We start from the raw sequence: 16,896 nt of genomic DNA, 5'->3' as shown, positions 1-16,896 counted from the left end.
AGTCATATACCACCTATACATCATCTTAAAACAATTTTCTTTTATACTCTTAGTTTAGCAGAGAAAATTACTAAAATGTGATTTGAACTGCAACCTTCAAATTTCATATCTTTTAAAAATTATTACTACTTGTTTATTATAGTTTTTGACAAACTGTACAAATACTTATCCCCCTTGCAAACCCAACTTTATCAGCCTCCCCCTACTCTCCCCTCTAACCCACTTATACCAAATATATTGTCCACCCCCTTCCCCTACTTTAATTCATTTAAATTTGTACTGAAATATAAATACATGAATAGTGAACATGGCTTATATAAGCAAACAGGTAAATAATCAAGCACAGACACACATTTGCACCTACATCAACAATACCAACACTGACTCTAGTAACCACAACAATAACAGAAACAGAAGAGGAAGAGAACTATTGGAAAGTGATGATGTGCCAGAGATATTTTTATTCATCTGCAAAGAAGTCTGGGAAACTCTTCCACATGCTATGAAACTCTGGAGAAGGCCATCTCACAGTCTAACTCTCCGTCATCTCATTACACCAACCACAATGTTGTTTTGTGTCTTAAAAACAAAACATGGTTGCTTATCTATACCTGCATGAGACTACAATAGCCATTAGTACATGGGTAACAACAGGAGAATGATTTTTAAGTACCTTTTCCAAGTGTTTTGGCTTCTATGATCTCACTGATTCGTCCTGGTCCCACTCCATTTTGAGCAGTCAGTGTGAACTTGTACCAGGTACCACACTTCAAAGTCTCCAAACGGTAGGAACGTTCACTGGGGCTAATGGGAAAACTGCCCCACTGTTCACTATTGTCTTCTGAGTACTGCAGTATATAACCTTTCGAAAAAGTGAAGACAACAGTAGACACTATGTTCAGGAGATATGTGAATCATGAATTTTGTAGAAGATTACAGTGTTGTTGTTTTTTGTACTCAAGTTGCAGATGATTTACAGTGATTCCTGTAGGGTTTTCAAGGTTAGAGACATTCAGAGGAGGCTTGCCATTATCTGGCTCTGTGTAGTGACCCTGGTTTTCCTTGGTGGTCTTCCATCCAAATACTGACCAAGGTCAGCCCTGCTAAGCTGCTGAGATCTAATGAGATCAAGCTAGCCAGGGCTATTCAGCTAAGGGTATTACAGAGTTAGCATAACAAAAAGAGAAGAGTTATATTTTTCTCAATTAATTTGAACAGATGTGGTCTAATGTTTTGTTTCTCTATTAAATAGAAGAAACATGCAACTTCAATCAAGGAACAGAGTAAGCTATTTTCACTGCCTTTTCAGTCAATAAAACTGTGCAAGTGAAAGAACTATCCTTTAAATAAGGCCATCAAAATATTACACCATGTAATAATTCATCATGTATGTGATACTTCAGAGCAGCATTGGCCAATAACTGGATTATGGCAGGGTGATTATCATATGTGTCTATTCATTTTGGATATATATCCTTCCTTTCCACTTTGAAAAAGCAATCAAAATAGCTTATGAAAATTAAATAATCAAGCCTTTTGTAAATGTAGGCATTAGAATCCACTAAAAAAAACAGAAAATAAATCATCAGGAGCACTTTAAGCAAGCAGCACTAAAATATAATAAACTAGATGTTTAGGAGACTAAAAAGGTATCTAAAAGAAAATTAAATTGCTTTAGAGAGAATACAGTATCCCACAATGGATCACAAAAAAGGCAATTTTCTCATTTGTCATCTGCCTAATCCAAGGAGCAATAAACCCACTTAAAAGAGCTGGAAAGTGTAGAAAAATAAATAGTGCATGTCAGTATAACTATTCCAAGAGATAACATTTCTACCATCCAGCTCCTGGTGGCAAGATACTTTCATCCTTATCCAAAAATTTCCATGGGGAAGGAACTTCTGATGTTTGTACAGGGTGGACAGCAGGTCCAGTTGGACATTCATTCATACAATGTGATCTGTTTCATTTTCTTTTTATTGCCAGGGAGCAGGTAGCCTCACACGATCAAAGAGACTATGAAAACAGAGTCAGTTAGATTCAGCCTTTGTGAATGTTCTTTGAAGTACTGCTTCCCAGCCTTCTTGTAAGTTAACTAGCCAACATTGTTCAAGATCTATCATAACAATCCTAACCCAGAAAATTTTTTTGTTTATCTTAAAGGTACCACAGGACTCAAATGCTCCAATCCTAACTTCAGATTCAAAACCACTTAATTTTAAGTCTGAGTCACATAAGTAAAAAATTGTGCTTATTTTCAACATCTTGAAATGTCATGTTTTAAATGTCTTGTTTTAATATGTAAATAGAGCTCACCAGTTGTCTGTACAATGTGCCTTGAGCCTTCATTACTGACAAGCCCACCGTGAACTTGCAAACTCAGTATACCATCTCTGGTTCATATGGAGCATCATCATCCAAATGCAAGCAACCTAGGTAATCTACCTAGATAACCTCTATACCACAGGTGTCAAACTTATTTGTTGAGGGACGGATCTGACATTAATGAGACCTTGTTGGGCCAGGCCATGTGTGTCATAAAATGTAATGCCAGGTAGCAGAGATATAAACTTTATAAAGGATACAGCCAAACACAATTAAAGATTTTGTATCTCTCCCATGTGATTGGGGGAATTGGGCAAAGGAGGTTCTGGCTTTTTCCCTCCCTCCCTAGGGGAAGAAGAGGAGGTGGAGCCTCAGAAAATGGAAGAAAGAGAGGCTTGGTTCAGTAGCTCTGCTGTGGAATTGAGAGAGCCTGGCAAAACAAGTTCTCCCTTCTTCTCTCCCTCCCCAAAGGAGTAGTCTTGGCCAATGGAGAAAATAGAGGCTTTGCTCTGTAGCTCTTGTGTGATTGAGCAAGCCTGGCAAAGCAAGCTGGGACTCAGCAGAGAGAGGGAGAAGAAAGCAAATTTGCTTGAGGGCCTGATAGGAACCCTCCAGGGGCCTGATTTGGCCCTTGGGCCACACGTTTGACACTGCTGCTCTATACTCTATGGTCTTCCTTTCGTACTCTGGACTATATAGCCTTCCTTTCTTATTATTAGATATATATTTTAATAATGACGTAATTTAATACTTTGTGTAAAAATGCCCATTTTCATTATTTGATTGTTTTTCAGACTTTCTCTCATTGGACATTTCCATTTTACAATGTATTATTGCCATGGCTTTTTTTTTTTTTGCTAATGCAATAAAGATTGACTATAAAAATAACCTATCTCCTTCCCTTTATCTGCCCCTCTGACTTCTGCTTCTTCTTGAGGCTAACAAAACTCAGCAATAGTCCACTATGCAAATTTGAAAAAAGCTTCTTTGCAATGACTGTTACCTCGAATAGAGCTGCCACCATTATCTCCAGGAATCCAGGAAAGAGTGATTGAGGAAGATGTGGTTTTGGACACTGTAAGTCTAGGCTGGTCTGGTGGTACTGGATAATAAAAGTTAAGAACAGAAATGAGAATCAAATTATTTTGCATGATTTATTCTTAATTGCTTTGGGCTGCAAAAAAACCAAATTCTATCAGTCAAAGCATCTATTAATTTGACATATTTAGTTAAGAGTAGTTGATTTCTCTCTCTTTTAAAAAAAAGATTTTAAAACTATATAATTTTATCTGGCATTTATTAACCTAATCCCCTCCCTGCCCTTCATTTCAGTTCCTTGCAGGATCAGCTTTCAAAAGGCTGGAAAAACACATGCCAAGGTGAGTTTAGGCAAAACTGTAACAGGTCTGTCACAAATCCCAGGTTATACTCTGGCTATTTTGATAAGATCTGAAATGAATGGTAAGACCTGAATGAATGCATGCACCATTATGGCTGTGGCCTTCATAAAGTCACAGAGAGCAGATCAATCATTGTTGCTGAAAACCTGCAGCCAACTTGTTATTAGATGCTTTGTAAACTTGAGACTTTGGGTCCCCAACTGCTTTTAGTGCTATTCTCAATCTTAACGGAAGTTGATTAATCAGTTATGAAATAAAAATGGACCATACATTTCTGACCTAAAATGAATTCCTCAAGCCACTTTCCAAATACTGACATTAACATAATTTCTGAGGCCATCATGTTATGCTTTGTTTCACTTCTGGGTTTGTTTAGATTTTTAGCTGGCTATACAACCCAAATCTTATTAGTTCACTGAATGTTTCAACCTGCTGATTGCATTGACGTACTCTGTGTAATCTGCCTTGACCCTGTGAGAAAGGTGTACTAAATATACCATAAATAAAATAAAATGAATACATATTCACATTGAAGTGCATGAAGGAAGGGTTTTATTACTTACCCTGTACCTGTAAATTCAAAATAATTTCATCTGATCCCCAGTTGTTAGTGGCCACACAGCTGTAATATCCGGAATCCTCAGCTTTCACAGTACGGATGACAAAGCTACCATTGCTAAAGATGCTTCTTCGCCCATCAATCATCACTAGACTGGGTGTCCCGTTACTACCTCACAGGAAACAAGTGTCATACATTAAAGAGGTTAAAATCGATGTTACTCAAGATTAGGGTTATTTTTAAAAGCACCAAATGATTTGCATAAACCAGGACTACACTTTATTCTGGCTTCAATGCAGCTTCAACACAGCTGATTTAAGCCCTTCCTCATATTATGGGAAAAAGATCAAGTTAGCCTCTCTCCATTCTTTAACTATATTTGTTGGAAGGAAGGAAGGAATCCTTTCTGTATATATGCTGAATGCTGAGCTCTCTATAGATGCTTCAATTTGTGAAAACGTTTGTGTTGTTGTTATGTTCTCTATAGATTGGTTCGTACATACACACACAAAATCACTAGGAATAAGGTCCATTGCAAAGAAAAATACAACAGACTCTAGAAGGAGGCTCTGGGTGAATGCCCCGCCCCAGCTGTCTTCTCACCCATTCACTCCCTCCCCCCAAGTGGCTGATTTCTGCCATCAGGGAAGGGACGGTGGCTCAGTGGTAGAGCATCTGCTTGGGAAGCAGAAGGTCCCAGGTTCAATCCCTGGCATCTCCAAAAAAGGGTCCAGGCAAATAGATGTGAAAAACCTCAGCTTGAGACCCTGGAGAGCCGCTGCCAGTCTGAGAAGACAATACTGACTTTGATGGACCAAAGGTCTGATTCAGTATAAGGCAGCTTCATATGTTCATCTGGAGAGCAGTTATAAATCAGAGTGATCTCCAGCCCTCACTTGGAGATTGGTAACAGTGGTTCCCCAGGAGGAAATGGCATTGTACCTGTCTGAGGTCCCATCCCTCCTCAAGCCCCATCCTCTCCAAGCTCCACCCCTTAAATCTCCAGGAATATCCTAACCTGGAGTTGGCAACCCTATCTCCTTCCCTTTATCTGCCCCTTTGACTTCAGCTTTCCATCACCTTCCCCCTCCCTGCAGCCTAGGAAAAGGACAGTCTTTCTCCACAATTGGGGGGTGGGTGGGAACCAAAGCAGCTTATATCATTCTCCTCTCCCCCCTTTGATCTGAACAACAACCCTGTGAGGCAAGTTAGGCTGGAAGTCTGTGACTGGTCCAAAATCACCCAGTCAGTTCCACAACAAGAACATCAGTCTGGCAGATTCCACTCTAAAGCCTTAACTCATATGTCCTCCTCAAACTCCACCACAGAATCTCCATGGATTTCCCACCAGCCTGTGAGTGCCCCCCACCCTTGCTGTCTTCCCATCCACCCAAGTGAAGGCATTCACTCCTCCCCACTTCAAGGGGAGCTGTTCTCTGCCATCTGGACTCTAGACAACAGATCTGTCTCCCCATTTTGGAGAAAATAACTGCTTTGGAGGGTGGATTGTATGGCATTATATCCCCCTGAGGCCTCTCCCTTTTCTGAAAAAAGCAGCCTGGGTTGCCTAGCAATAGCCTCTGGCTAGCAATTCCCAGGCAGCAGCCATGGCCTCTAAGGAAAGACTCCCAGCAGGACCTGGTCTCCCAGGCTATTTCTGTGGCTTTTGGAGGCTATGTGTGCTAGGAAGACTTTCATAAGGCTGCAGTAGTTCTGCAGCCCATTCTGAAGCCGTGTGATGGAGAGGACACAGAGAAGAGTTGGAGATGTGGCTTTTGGCAGTTTGTTCAACATTCCTGGGCCTTCAGTAGGCAAGGGCAGGGGAGTCAGCCAATGGGAGGCCAAAGACCGTGACCAATGTGTGATGGGTCAGTAGTGTGTTCCCACAGTAACTGCCAGAACTAACGCTGGTTGTCTTTTACTGGCAGAATCAGCTTCGCTGGCTAGCAACAGCCACTCCAGCAGGAGAGAGGAGCAGACTCAACCATTGGCACAGTACTCTTGAGTGATAGTTTGACAGGCCAAAGGCTGATACTCCACAGTCCCACCAAGGCCCAACCAATCAGAATGGTCAGATTTGCCACCATGACAGGAGAACTATTATTATAGACTCAAACACATGCATAAATACATCCACATGTGTGTGTGTATCTTCTTTTCCCCTCTAGATTTTTTGGGGAGGGAGGTTCTTGTGCTTGTATATGCATCCTTATTTTTTATGTCTCCTTTAACATTAATTTTAAAAAATTAAAAAGGTTATTCATAGAACAGTCCTCAGGCTAGAAGTAGATCATAAAGGTGGAACTCTTCACTGAAAAGTGGGGTAGAAGGAGGGTTATCAGTCAGTGACTGGATCCTGATGAGAGACTACAGGAGCAGGATGCCATTGAACAATGGAGCAAACCTGGAAATGACACCACATCATACACTGATGGCTCTGTTTGCTGTATTTGGTGTGGGGCACTTTTGCAAGCCCAGCAGAACCAATGACAATATGCAGAATCCCAGCAGAATTCAGTGCCACTGTCACAGTGCAAACTCAACAGGATTAATGTCAAACTGCAGAATCACAGCAGAACAAATTCAAGCAAAATAACTTTTGCAAAGAAAAAAAAACACTCTTAAAATTGACAAGCAGGCTTGAAACTGACAGAAGCAGCCTGGCAAGCCATTGAAATGCCTGGCAAACACAGGAAAAAGGGGGAAAAAACAGGGAAGGGGGAGAAAGGAAACAGTCCTGGAAGTCTGCAAATGCTGGCTCCTGATCTTTCCAGTTAATCCTGAATATTTCTGGGATTTTTCAGGACCATTTTTTACTATCCTGGAAAATTCCTGATTTGGAATGCCAGATATCTGAAAAATATGGTATTTGCAGATATATTTTCTTCTCAGTTTCACCTAATTGCATATCCTCTGTAGCAGGACACCAGACAGTCCTAATAAAAAGAAACACCTATATATGAGCAAGTTAGGTGCCAGGCAAACTTCAAATGGGAGGGCCTTACAAATACAAGGAGCCCTCACTGAAAAGGTTCTGTCTGGTCACCACTGTCCTCATGTCTGCAGGCCAGGGGCACAGAGAGCAAGATTTAAGAAAAGGATCTTAGCTAGCAAGCTGGATCATTCAAGAACAAAAAGGCAGACTTTCAAGTATCCTTGCCCCAAGCCCTATAGGGCCTTTGAATTTTGCCTGGAAACAGATGGGTAGACAGTGCAGATCTTTAAAAACAAGATTGATAGGATCCCCATAGCCAACTCTGGATAACAGCCTGGTTGTCTCATGTATTATTGGACTATCTACTAAATTTTGTATTCTTTTTAGGTTAAACTGCCAGTCTAAGAAGAAGAAGAATTGCAGATTTATACCCCGCCCTTCTCTCTGAATCAGAGACTCAGAGCAGCTTACAATCTCCTTTATCTTCTCCCCCCACAACAGACACCCTGTGAAGTGGGTGGGGCTGAAAGGGCTGTCACAGCAGCTGCCCTTTCAAGGACAACCTTTGCGATAGCTATGGCTAGCCCAAGGCCATTCCAGCAGGTGCAAATGAAGGAGTGGGGAATCAATCCCGGTTCTCCCAGATAAGAGTCCACACACTTAACCACTACACCAAACTGGTTCTCTAAGGAAAAATAAACATGTCAAAGATCACAGATCTGCTAGTAAAAACAAATTACAAATTTGTGCCATCATGATTCAGATTACGGCCACAAGGGAAGCTAGAAGCAGTTTAATTCAACCCCTGCATGGTGTTACTAATCAAAATGTTATTATCATTTTAAAGGCAAGACAACAGGATTTTTAAAAATGTCTGTTTTTCCCTTTTAAAGTGCTAATAACAGTACCAGGAAGTTTGGCAGTTCCAATTAATGAAAACATGATGCATTTTACACTATTATTGGACACTTGCCATCAAGGAAGAAGATATTGGATTTAGAAGATATTGGATTTATATCCCGCCCTCCACTCTGAAGAGTCTCAGAGCGGCTCACAATCTCCTTTACCTTCCTCCCCCACAACAAACACCCTGTGAGGTGGGTGGGGCTGGAGAGGGCTCTCACAGCAGCTGCCCTTTCAAGGACAACTTCTGCCAGAGCTATGGCTGACCCAAGGCCATTCCAGCAGGTGGAGGAGTGGGGAATCAAACCCGGTTCTCCCAGATAAGAGTCCGCACACTTAACCACTACACCAAACTGGCTCTCCTGGCTCAAGGATATGCATGGTGCTATAAAATGGGGATGCCCCTAAAAGTTAACTGAAAAAACAAGCATGTTGAACAAAAGTTATCATCTGACTGTTCTGATGGCTAAGTCATCAACTGAAGCTGCACCATGCAATGCCGTGGTAACAAATGAAACTTATCTCTACTTTCCCTGGTTTCCAATAGCTGAAAATCCCCATTGGGTAAAGGGGCAAGTGAATCCTTGGCTCTGCTTTACTAGAAATATGTTACAGCTCCATATGATTAGGCAGTTGAGATCACCCAGTCCTTACTGAAGGTGTACAAATAGTTGCTGATTACCTTTCTTTCATCCATTTGACTGTAGGAGCTGGGTCCCCAACCGCCTTGCAAGGGAGGACAATATCCTTCATCCATGGGGTTGTTACCGTACCACTGAATGTCAGAATTTTTGCTGGAGCTGAGATAGGAAGCAGAAAAGGGTTAACATGGAGAATGGTATGATACTACATTATTTGGAGGTAGAAACAGGAGGAATTAAATATTTAAAGGAAAAGTTAAGATGCTTCTGGCTATGTTTATATGAGACTAATTAATTTTAAACTACATTATTTGGCTGTTGGAACACAAATAACATAATTTCAATAGCTTCAGAAAAGGTTAGGTGGAGGAGAAAGGGGCCTCCAGATAGCTGGGAATAAAAATAAACAGCTTTTAATCACTGAATCCTCTCTACTCTACTGGAAGAAAGCTGTACTGGAAGAAAGCACATGTTCTGATGGTGCTAAGCAATGTTCAAGTTATGTTAGAATTAAGCCTGCAGTAGACAACTGCAACTAGTCTGCATTCTATTGCTGGCCTTGTTGCACCACTATTCTCTTGGATAGCAGAGCTTATAGTGAAACTGTGCCCATGAGCTGAATCAGGACACTCAGTGGCCATCCCCATCACTTCCTTCCTCCCTTACAACAGCACAGCAAGACTGAAAGACAGAGACTGATAATCACCATGTGTCCTTACTTCCTTCTTTCCCATTTTTTTGTAACTTCCAACATTATAGAATAGCCATAACTTCCCTCAGCACCCTCCCTCCCTCTCACCAAATGCCAGATTTCCCCCAGCTCTCCCAGCACAAAACCACAAACAGAAAGGAGGGACGAGACAGAAGAGAAAGAGAATGCTATAGGGAGGAGAAATAACAGCATCTGGCATTTATTCATGCCAGCATCTGGCATTTATTCAAAAAATGCCGGGAATTTCTTATAAACTAGATCATATTTCTTGGAGGCCTTTTCCTTTTTGGTTCCTAGGGTCCTGCATGTCTTCCACCCAGCTTTCTATTTTTGAGACCTCTTGAGATTTCTAGGGTCAAAATCACTAGTGCGCTGCTCAGTGAGTACAGAGGGGTTAAAATGAAAATAAATGCAGACTGGTAAAATGAAGTGTATGCAGTGTTAGGAGGAGAGAGAAATCAAGAAAAAGCAGTGACAAGCACGCACAAGGTAAGAAAAATTTCCTCTCTTGCTCTGTGTTCTGGTTTGTCTTTTCCTTCTTGCCCTCATTTGAGAGTGGTGGCGATGGGCAGAAAAATAAAAGGAATAGGAAATAACAGCGATATTATGGTGGGGGTCTGCCATAGATCACAAAGCCAGGCAGAGGACTTGGATGAGATACTCCTACAACAGATTGCAAAGTTCTCCAAGAGAAGGGACTCAGTGATCGTGGGAGATTTCAATTACCCAGACAGATGATGGAATTCCAACTCTGCTAAAAATGAAAGGTCAAATAAATTCCTGACTTGTCTTGCTGACAACTTCCTTTTCCGGAAAGTGAAGAAGGAAACAAGGGGATCTGTTATCTTGGACTTGATTTCCACCAACAAGGAAGTATTGATTGAAGAAGTGAAAATAGTGGGCATCCTGGGCAGTACTGACCATGTGATTTTGGAATTTACAGTCTTAGGGAAGAGAAAAGCTATACGTAGTCAGACATATAGGTTGGACTTCAGAAAGGCAAACTTCGACAAACTTAGAACTATGTTGGGTAAAATCCCATGGTCAGAAATACTTAAGAGGAAGGGGTTCAAGAGGGGCGGGAATTTCTTAAAAGTGAAATACTGAAAGTGCAATCACAGACAATTCCTATAAGAAGAAAAAATGGAACCTAAAGAAGCTGAGTTGGCTCCGTAAACAGCTCTCTAAAAACTTGAGAAATAAAAAAGACTTCTTTAGGAATTGGAAAGAGGGCCGTATAACCAAGGATGAATATAAACAAATCACCAGTCTTGTAGGGAAAAAGTTGGGAAAGCTAAAGCTCAGTATGAGCTTAAGCTGGCTAAAGATGATAAAAACAACAAAAAAAGGGTTCTTCTCTTATGTTCAGAGTAAGAAAAAGAGCAAGGACATGGTACGTCCACTGCAAGGACAGGAAAATGAAATTGTAATAGGTAATGCAAAGAGGGCGGAATTGCTCAATTCCTACTTTTCCTCAGTCCTCTCTTCTAAAGGAAACGGTACTCAACATGGCAAAAACAGAACATATAATGAGGGTATGGAGTTCCAACCTAAGATCAGCATAGGGGTAGTACATAAATACCTATCTTCTTTAAATGAAACTAAGTCCTCAGGGCCAGATGAACTGCATCCAAGGGTTCTAAAAGAGCTTGCGGATGTAATTTCTGAGCCTCTGGCTATTATTTTTGAGAATTTTTGGAGAACAGGAGAGGTGCCAGAAGATTAGAGGCGGGCAAATGTTGTCCCCATCTTTAAGAAGGGGGAAAAGGAGGATCCGGGTAACTACTGACCCGTCAGTTTGATGTCTATCTATACCTGAAAAAGTGTTAGATCAAATCATCAGTCAGTCAGTCCTGGAACATTTAGAAAGGATGGCTGTGATTACTAAGAGCCAGCATAGATTTCTCAAGAACAAGTAATGTCAGACTAATCTAATCTCTATTTTTTTAAAAAAGAAAATGCTACTATCTTGCTGGATCAGGGGAATGCTGTAGACATCGTCTATCTTGATTTCAGTAAGGCTTTTGATAAGGTTCCACATACTGTCCTTGTTGACAAGTTGGTAAAATGTGGTTTGGATCCTGTTACCATTAGGTGGATCTGTAACTGGTTGACAGATTGCACCCAAAGAGTGCTTGTGAATGGTTCCTCATCCTCTTGGAGAGGAGTGACAAGTAGAATGCCTCAAGGATCTGTCCAGGGACCTGTTTTGTTCAACATCTTTATAAATGATTTGGATGAAGGAACAGAGGGAATGCTTATTAAATTTGCCAATTATACCAAATTGGGAGGGGTTGCAAATATAGTAAAAGACAGAAACAGAATACAGGATGATCTTGACAGGCTGGAAAACTGGGCTAAAACCAATAAAATAAATTTTAACAGGCATAAATGTAAAGTTCTGTATTTAGGTAGGAAGAATCCAATGCATGGTTATAGGATGTATTTAGGTAGGAAGAATCCAATGCATGGTTACTCCCATCATACTTTTAACATTACTTTCTCCTTGTGGCCATAATGGCATGATGAAGATTTCCACCTGTCTGCTTTTTATGTTTGGATTATTTTCCCATTTTTTATGGGGGGAAATATTAGAAAGTTTGTCAAATCTTAAACATTCAGCAGAATTTTCACAGGGGACTTAAACAATGGAGCCTAGAAGCAAATATTGGGGGGGGGGGGGGAGAGAAAGAAAGAAAGAATGCAAAAAAAATTTAGAGGTTCTAGAGCTCCACTCCTTTGAGCTCCTGCCCAAAATGAGGCCTGATTAAAGAGGAGTGGAATACACTGTGGAATGAACTATCTGAGCAATCTGAGCAATAAATGAATGGAACTGGGACAAATTCACTGCTTTGTAGAAGAAAGGTCAGGACATTCTTTGCACTTGACTGCACAATCAGGAAATGGGAGCCCCAACAAATGAAATAAATGAAAAGCTTTCTCAGGGAAAGCCTTTTTTACACATACATACCCACAACTCTTCCCTTGTTTCATTTGTACACATTGTAAGTGGTATGCATCACATTTCTATGTTCTGTTTTTGTGCCAGAGCCATACATCCCTTCTCCATACCAATAAATCATATAAAATTGCCTTTATTAATTTCTGATTATTGAATAGAACCTCCCAAGTTCATAACCTGCTGCCTGTTCTCTTTCTTTGATGAGGTAAGTATTTTACATTCTTCAACAAAGAAAGAGCCAATGGGAGGATGTCAATATTTCCTCTTCCTTTGATGCAAAATTCCTCTAAGACAAGACAGATTTTGACAGTTGTCAGCCTACAGTTCACCTTCTCTAATAATTAAAACGATGCAGAGTTGTGAACAGTCAGGAACAAAGAACAGTGGGAGTACAGAACAGGAATTTTAATGATAAAGATGCAATTTATTGGTGCACAGACAGTGGAGCTAATGCCATCAAAAGAGAAGCCTGGGTGCTTTTTTGATTCTGTTCTGACCTCTTGGCACAGTGAGTGTCAAAGGAGGAGGATTCAGAATTTACAAGTTGATAGAGATCAGTATATACACCCAGCAACTGACATTGGCCAATTGACAGTGAAACCCAAGGGTTTAGGAGAAGTATCTTCTAAATTAGAGTTTGGACCACTTAGGTAATTTTTCCGCAACCAAACAGGTAACTATATTCCAAATTACAATCTTTGGGAAGTAGTTGTAGGCACCAAGGTAAGAGTGAATGTTCCACCTTTTTTAGTGTTACAAAAATCTTTTATTGCATTGCTCTTTCTGTAGATATTACCAGGAAGATGAATAAAATGTAGGCATAAATTACTATCAACCATTCATATCTAGAACATGTATTTAGAGCCTTAACAACAAAACTGAATTTTCCTTAATACATACTTAACATTTCATGGGAGTGTTCAGGGGTAGATCATGTGCTTTGCAGGCCTCATGTTCAAAACCTGAAATTTACAATTAGGAAGGTCTGGGAAAAATCTCTTAGCTCCTGTCAGCTGGAGCAGCTGAAATGGGGTAAGGCAGATCAATTCTGATCTAATTCTGCTTAGGGTAACTTCATATATTATTAATAAGGGGTCATAGCTAAGAGATAGATCATGTTATTTGTGCATAAAAGGTCTCACATTCAATTACTAACATTTTCATTTAAAGGATCTCAGATGTCTGTAAAGATATTTCTCTGCTTTAGGCACTGGAAAGCTGCTGCTCATCTGAATAGACATAACTAGATGGACTACAAGTCTGACTCTGTATAAGAAAATTTCATACATGCCATTCGTATGTTTATACAATTCCTCACTTGGGCCATTATCATTTATTTCTTTTAACTTTCATCCTTTCCTTTTAATGGGAGCTGAATGGCCAAACCTCTAGGCAATATTTTTAAATTCATTGCTGATACCAAGCTGAGCCATGATAAATAGTGTGACAAATCACTGGATCTACTTGCCAGGGGATATTCTGTTTGGAATTATGCATATGGATGAGTAAACTGCACTTCCCAATTGTGCAGGGTACATAACTTCTATGCAGTACAAATGAAGAACTTTCAAACCAGGCTTTTTCTGTTGGCGTTTGCAAATTTTATTTGGAGAACTGAGCACGTGCCCGTTCTATGAGTGTGGGATAGTTGGTGCATTTGGAACTATGGCAAGAACAGTTAATTTACAGAAAGAGCATTCTTGTGTTACTCTGATCTGATCAAACACCCAAGCAATGCTATCCTACCATGTACTCACTGGCACAGATATTTTTGGTAGATTGTTCCCAAAGAATTTTGCTCACCAATAATAAGAAACCAATATATTGCAAGCATGAGTGTTTAACCTCAGTTAGAATCATAGAATTGTTAGGGACCTCCAGGGTCATCTAGTCCAATCCCCTGCATAATGCAGGAACTTCACAGATACCTCCCCCATGGTCCCAGTGACACCTGCTCCACACCCAGAAGTTCTTTCCACTGTTATATGAAACTGAAATTTAGTAGCACAAAGAGTGATGACACTTAGTATAAGTGAATCATGGTGTCATAGCAGATAATAATAATAATAATAATAATAATAATAATAATAATAATAATAATAATAATAATAATAATAATAATAATAATAATAATAATAAATTTATTCTTATATCCCGCCCTCCCCTGCCAAAGGCGGGCTCAGGGCGGCTCACAGGAATGGAATTCCATGGTTCAATAAAACAATACAGTACAACAACAATTTTAAATAATCAATTACATAATAAATAAGTTAGTTAAAATAGATAAAATAGGTGCTAAATTACTATGGGTCATAATATCCACAAGATGGCTGGGTGGCTACACATCAGTTTAGCCAGGTTCTGTTTCGAAGGCAAGCTGGAAAAGAAATGTTTTGCAAGCCCTGCGGAGTTGATTCAAGTCCCGCAGGGCTCGTACCATCTCTGGTAGATGATTCCACCATCGAGGGGCCATTGCTGAGAAGGCTTGCTCCCTGGTTGTCTTCAATCGAGCCTCTCTTGGCCCAGGGATTATTAAGAGATTTTGCGAGCTAGATCTCAGTGCTCTCTGGGGAACATATGGGGAGAGGCGGTCCCTTAGGTAGGCAGGTCCTCGGCCATATAGGGCTTTAAAGGTAATGACCAGCACTTTATAGCGAACACGGTACACAACCGGCAGCCAATGCAGATCCTGCAGCCCAGGCCGCACATGTTCCCACCATGGTAGTCCCAATAGCAGCCTGGCCACCGCGTTCTGGACTACCTGAAGTTTCTGTGTTCGGTATAAGGGCCGCGGCCCACGCAAAGGACCTCAGTCTTCGCTGGATTCAACTTCAGCCCGCTCAGCCTGATAGTGTGTAGGGTTTGGATGGGGAAACCTAGACCCATATTCCTGTTTAGCTGTTACATTCTCTAGGGAAAGCCACCATCATTCAATCTAGCATGCTTCATAGGACTGTCATGTGATAAAAACACTGCTGAAGGACTAGATGCAAATGTAGCCGTTAATAAATAAGTGGATAACTAATTTTTGAAAACACTCATGGAGGAAAAAAACAGCTGAAATTAAATCTGGAGAAATCCAAAGAAAGGAACTATAAAAATCAATGCTTCATTTTTAATGTAGCTCTTTCAAGATTGATGGTTCAGAGCTGCTTCATTTACTTATATAAGCAACAGCTTCAAGAACAGACAGATCTTGCTGGAGTTTGCAGCTCCAGTGCTAAGGAGAGGGTGTGAAGGCAAAAGGAGGGTTATCTTACTTCCCATGCCCCATTAGTCCATTTTATGACCCTGGTTTGAATAACACACACACAACCTGGCTTGAAATAAATTGGCCACAACTTTATTGGTTAAAGTTGTAAAAAGCCTTGGCACAGCATGAGGTACCAGATTCTGGACATGGGCTGACCCACCTGCCAGTCAATGATTTCCTGCCCTCCCCAGCCCACCAACTGAGGACATGGACACCATGGGATGACAAGCTGCTGGATCCCACAAATACCAACATCTTTGAACAGTAAAGAAAAGAAAGAAAAAAGGACTTCAATAGGCCGTCTAGGAGGCACTGAAGTGTATCCAGCAAACGGGCAGTTAGGCTGGCTGATGGCTAGAAGAAGAAAGACTCAGAGGAATGTCTGTGAGGATCTATCCACAACCCCCACCCCCTTCTCTCCAAAAGTATAATTATTTATACATATTAATAAGAAATGTGCAATATTTGGAACAAAACAATGCCAGGGATCAAAAGTTCAGTCTTGACACACTACAGTCAAATATGCTGATTAGAACTAGAAGCTAATAAGGAAGAACAAACTATAGGGTGAGAATCTATTTTACACCAACTAGACAGACATGAAGACGAGGCATTAGCATTAACTATATTTAATATCAGTGGGTTTCTATTCTATTCAAATCACATTTTAAAAGAAAGTCATACAAAGCAGTCCTTGTAGAGCAAAATTGCTTTACTGGATTCCTAGTCAACTTTTGGGATCCATAAAAATAAAGACAGAAAATTATTCTATGTGGTATATGATCATTCTAAAATTGTGGCGCTCATTTTCTCTTCAAAAAAGAAGCTCTACCTTCTCCAGAGAATTGTTCAAGTAATAATAATAATAATTCTCTCTCTTTCTCTCTCTCTCTCACCCATACACACAATCAGTTCTCAAAAGGAAGAGAAGTAAACAAAGCCTATCTAATGAAAGTACATTAAGAGAAGCTATGTTGGATGGATAGATAGATAGATAGATAATTTTATTTGTATCCCGCCCTCCCCGCCGAAGCAGGCTCAGGGCGGCTAACAACATCATACAAATTTCAATTATACAAAGAAAGCAAAAAACACAAAATTACATTTAAGCATTAAAATTCTGATTAGGTTTAAAATTAGTTAATTAAGTTAATAAAAGTGCTAATACTGTTCTTTTAGGATGGCGGTTATCATTAGCAATTTCTT

The 16,896-nt window shown here is 40.3% G+C and overlaps 1 protein-coding gene across 4 annotated transcripts in view; it reads right to left on the bottom strand.

The window, feature by feature from the left end:
- The window catches only part of DSCAM (DS cell adhesion molecule), an 805,927-nt gene that overhangs the window by 96,783 nt on the left and 692,248 nt on the right, over window positions 1-16,896 (bottom strand). For 3 of the 4 annotated variants that reach the window (XM_060234239.1, XM_060234240.1, XM_060234242.1), the window contains exons 22-25: window positions 8,805-8,922; window positions 4,289-4,452; window positions 3,329-3,427; window positions 674-862 (exon numbers count right to left, since the gene is read on the bottom strand). In XM_060234239.1, coding sequence (XP_060090222.1) covers window positions 674-862; window positions 3,329-3,427; window positions 4,289-4,452; window positions 8,805-8,922 — 570 coding nt within the window. Of the gene's footprint in view, window positions 1-673; window positions 863-3,328; window positions 3,428-4,288; window positions 4,457-8,804; window positions 8,923-16,896 lie in introns of those variants that run through there. The other variant, XM_060234243.1, reaches the window with a different exon arrangement.

This window comes from Heteronotia binoei, chromosome 3 (genome assembly GCF_032191835.1).
Source record: "Heteronotia binoei isolate CCM8104 ecotype False Entrance Well chromosome 3, APGP_CSIRO_Hbin_v1, whole genome shotgun sequence".
NCBI classification, from domain to species: domain Eukaryota; kingdom Metazoa; phylum Chordata; class Lepidosauria; order Squamata; family Gekkonidae; genus Heteronotia; species Heteronotia binoei.
The sequence above is the reverse complement of the archived record's forward strand: the minus strand, read 5'-3'. Positions and strand labels throughout refer to the sequence as shown.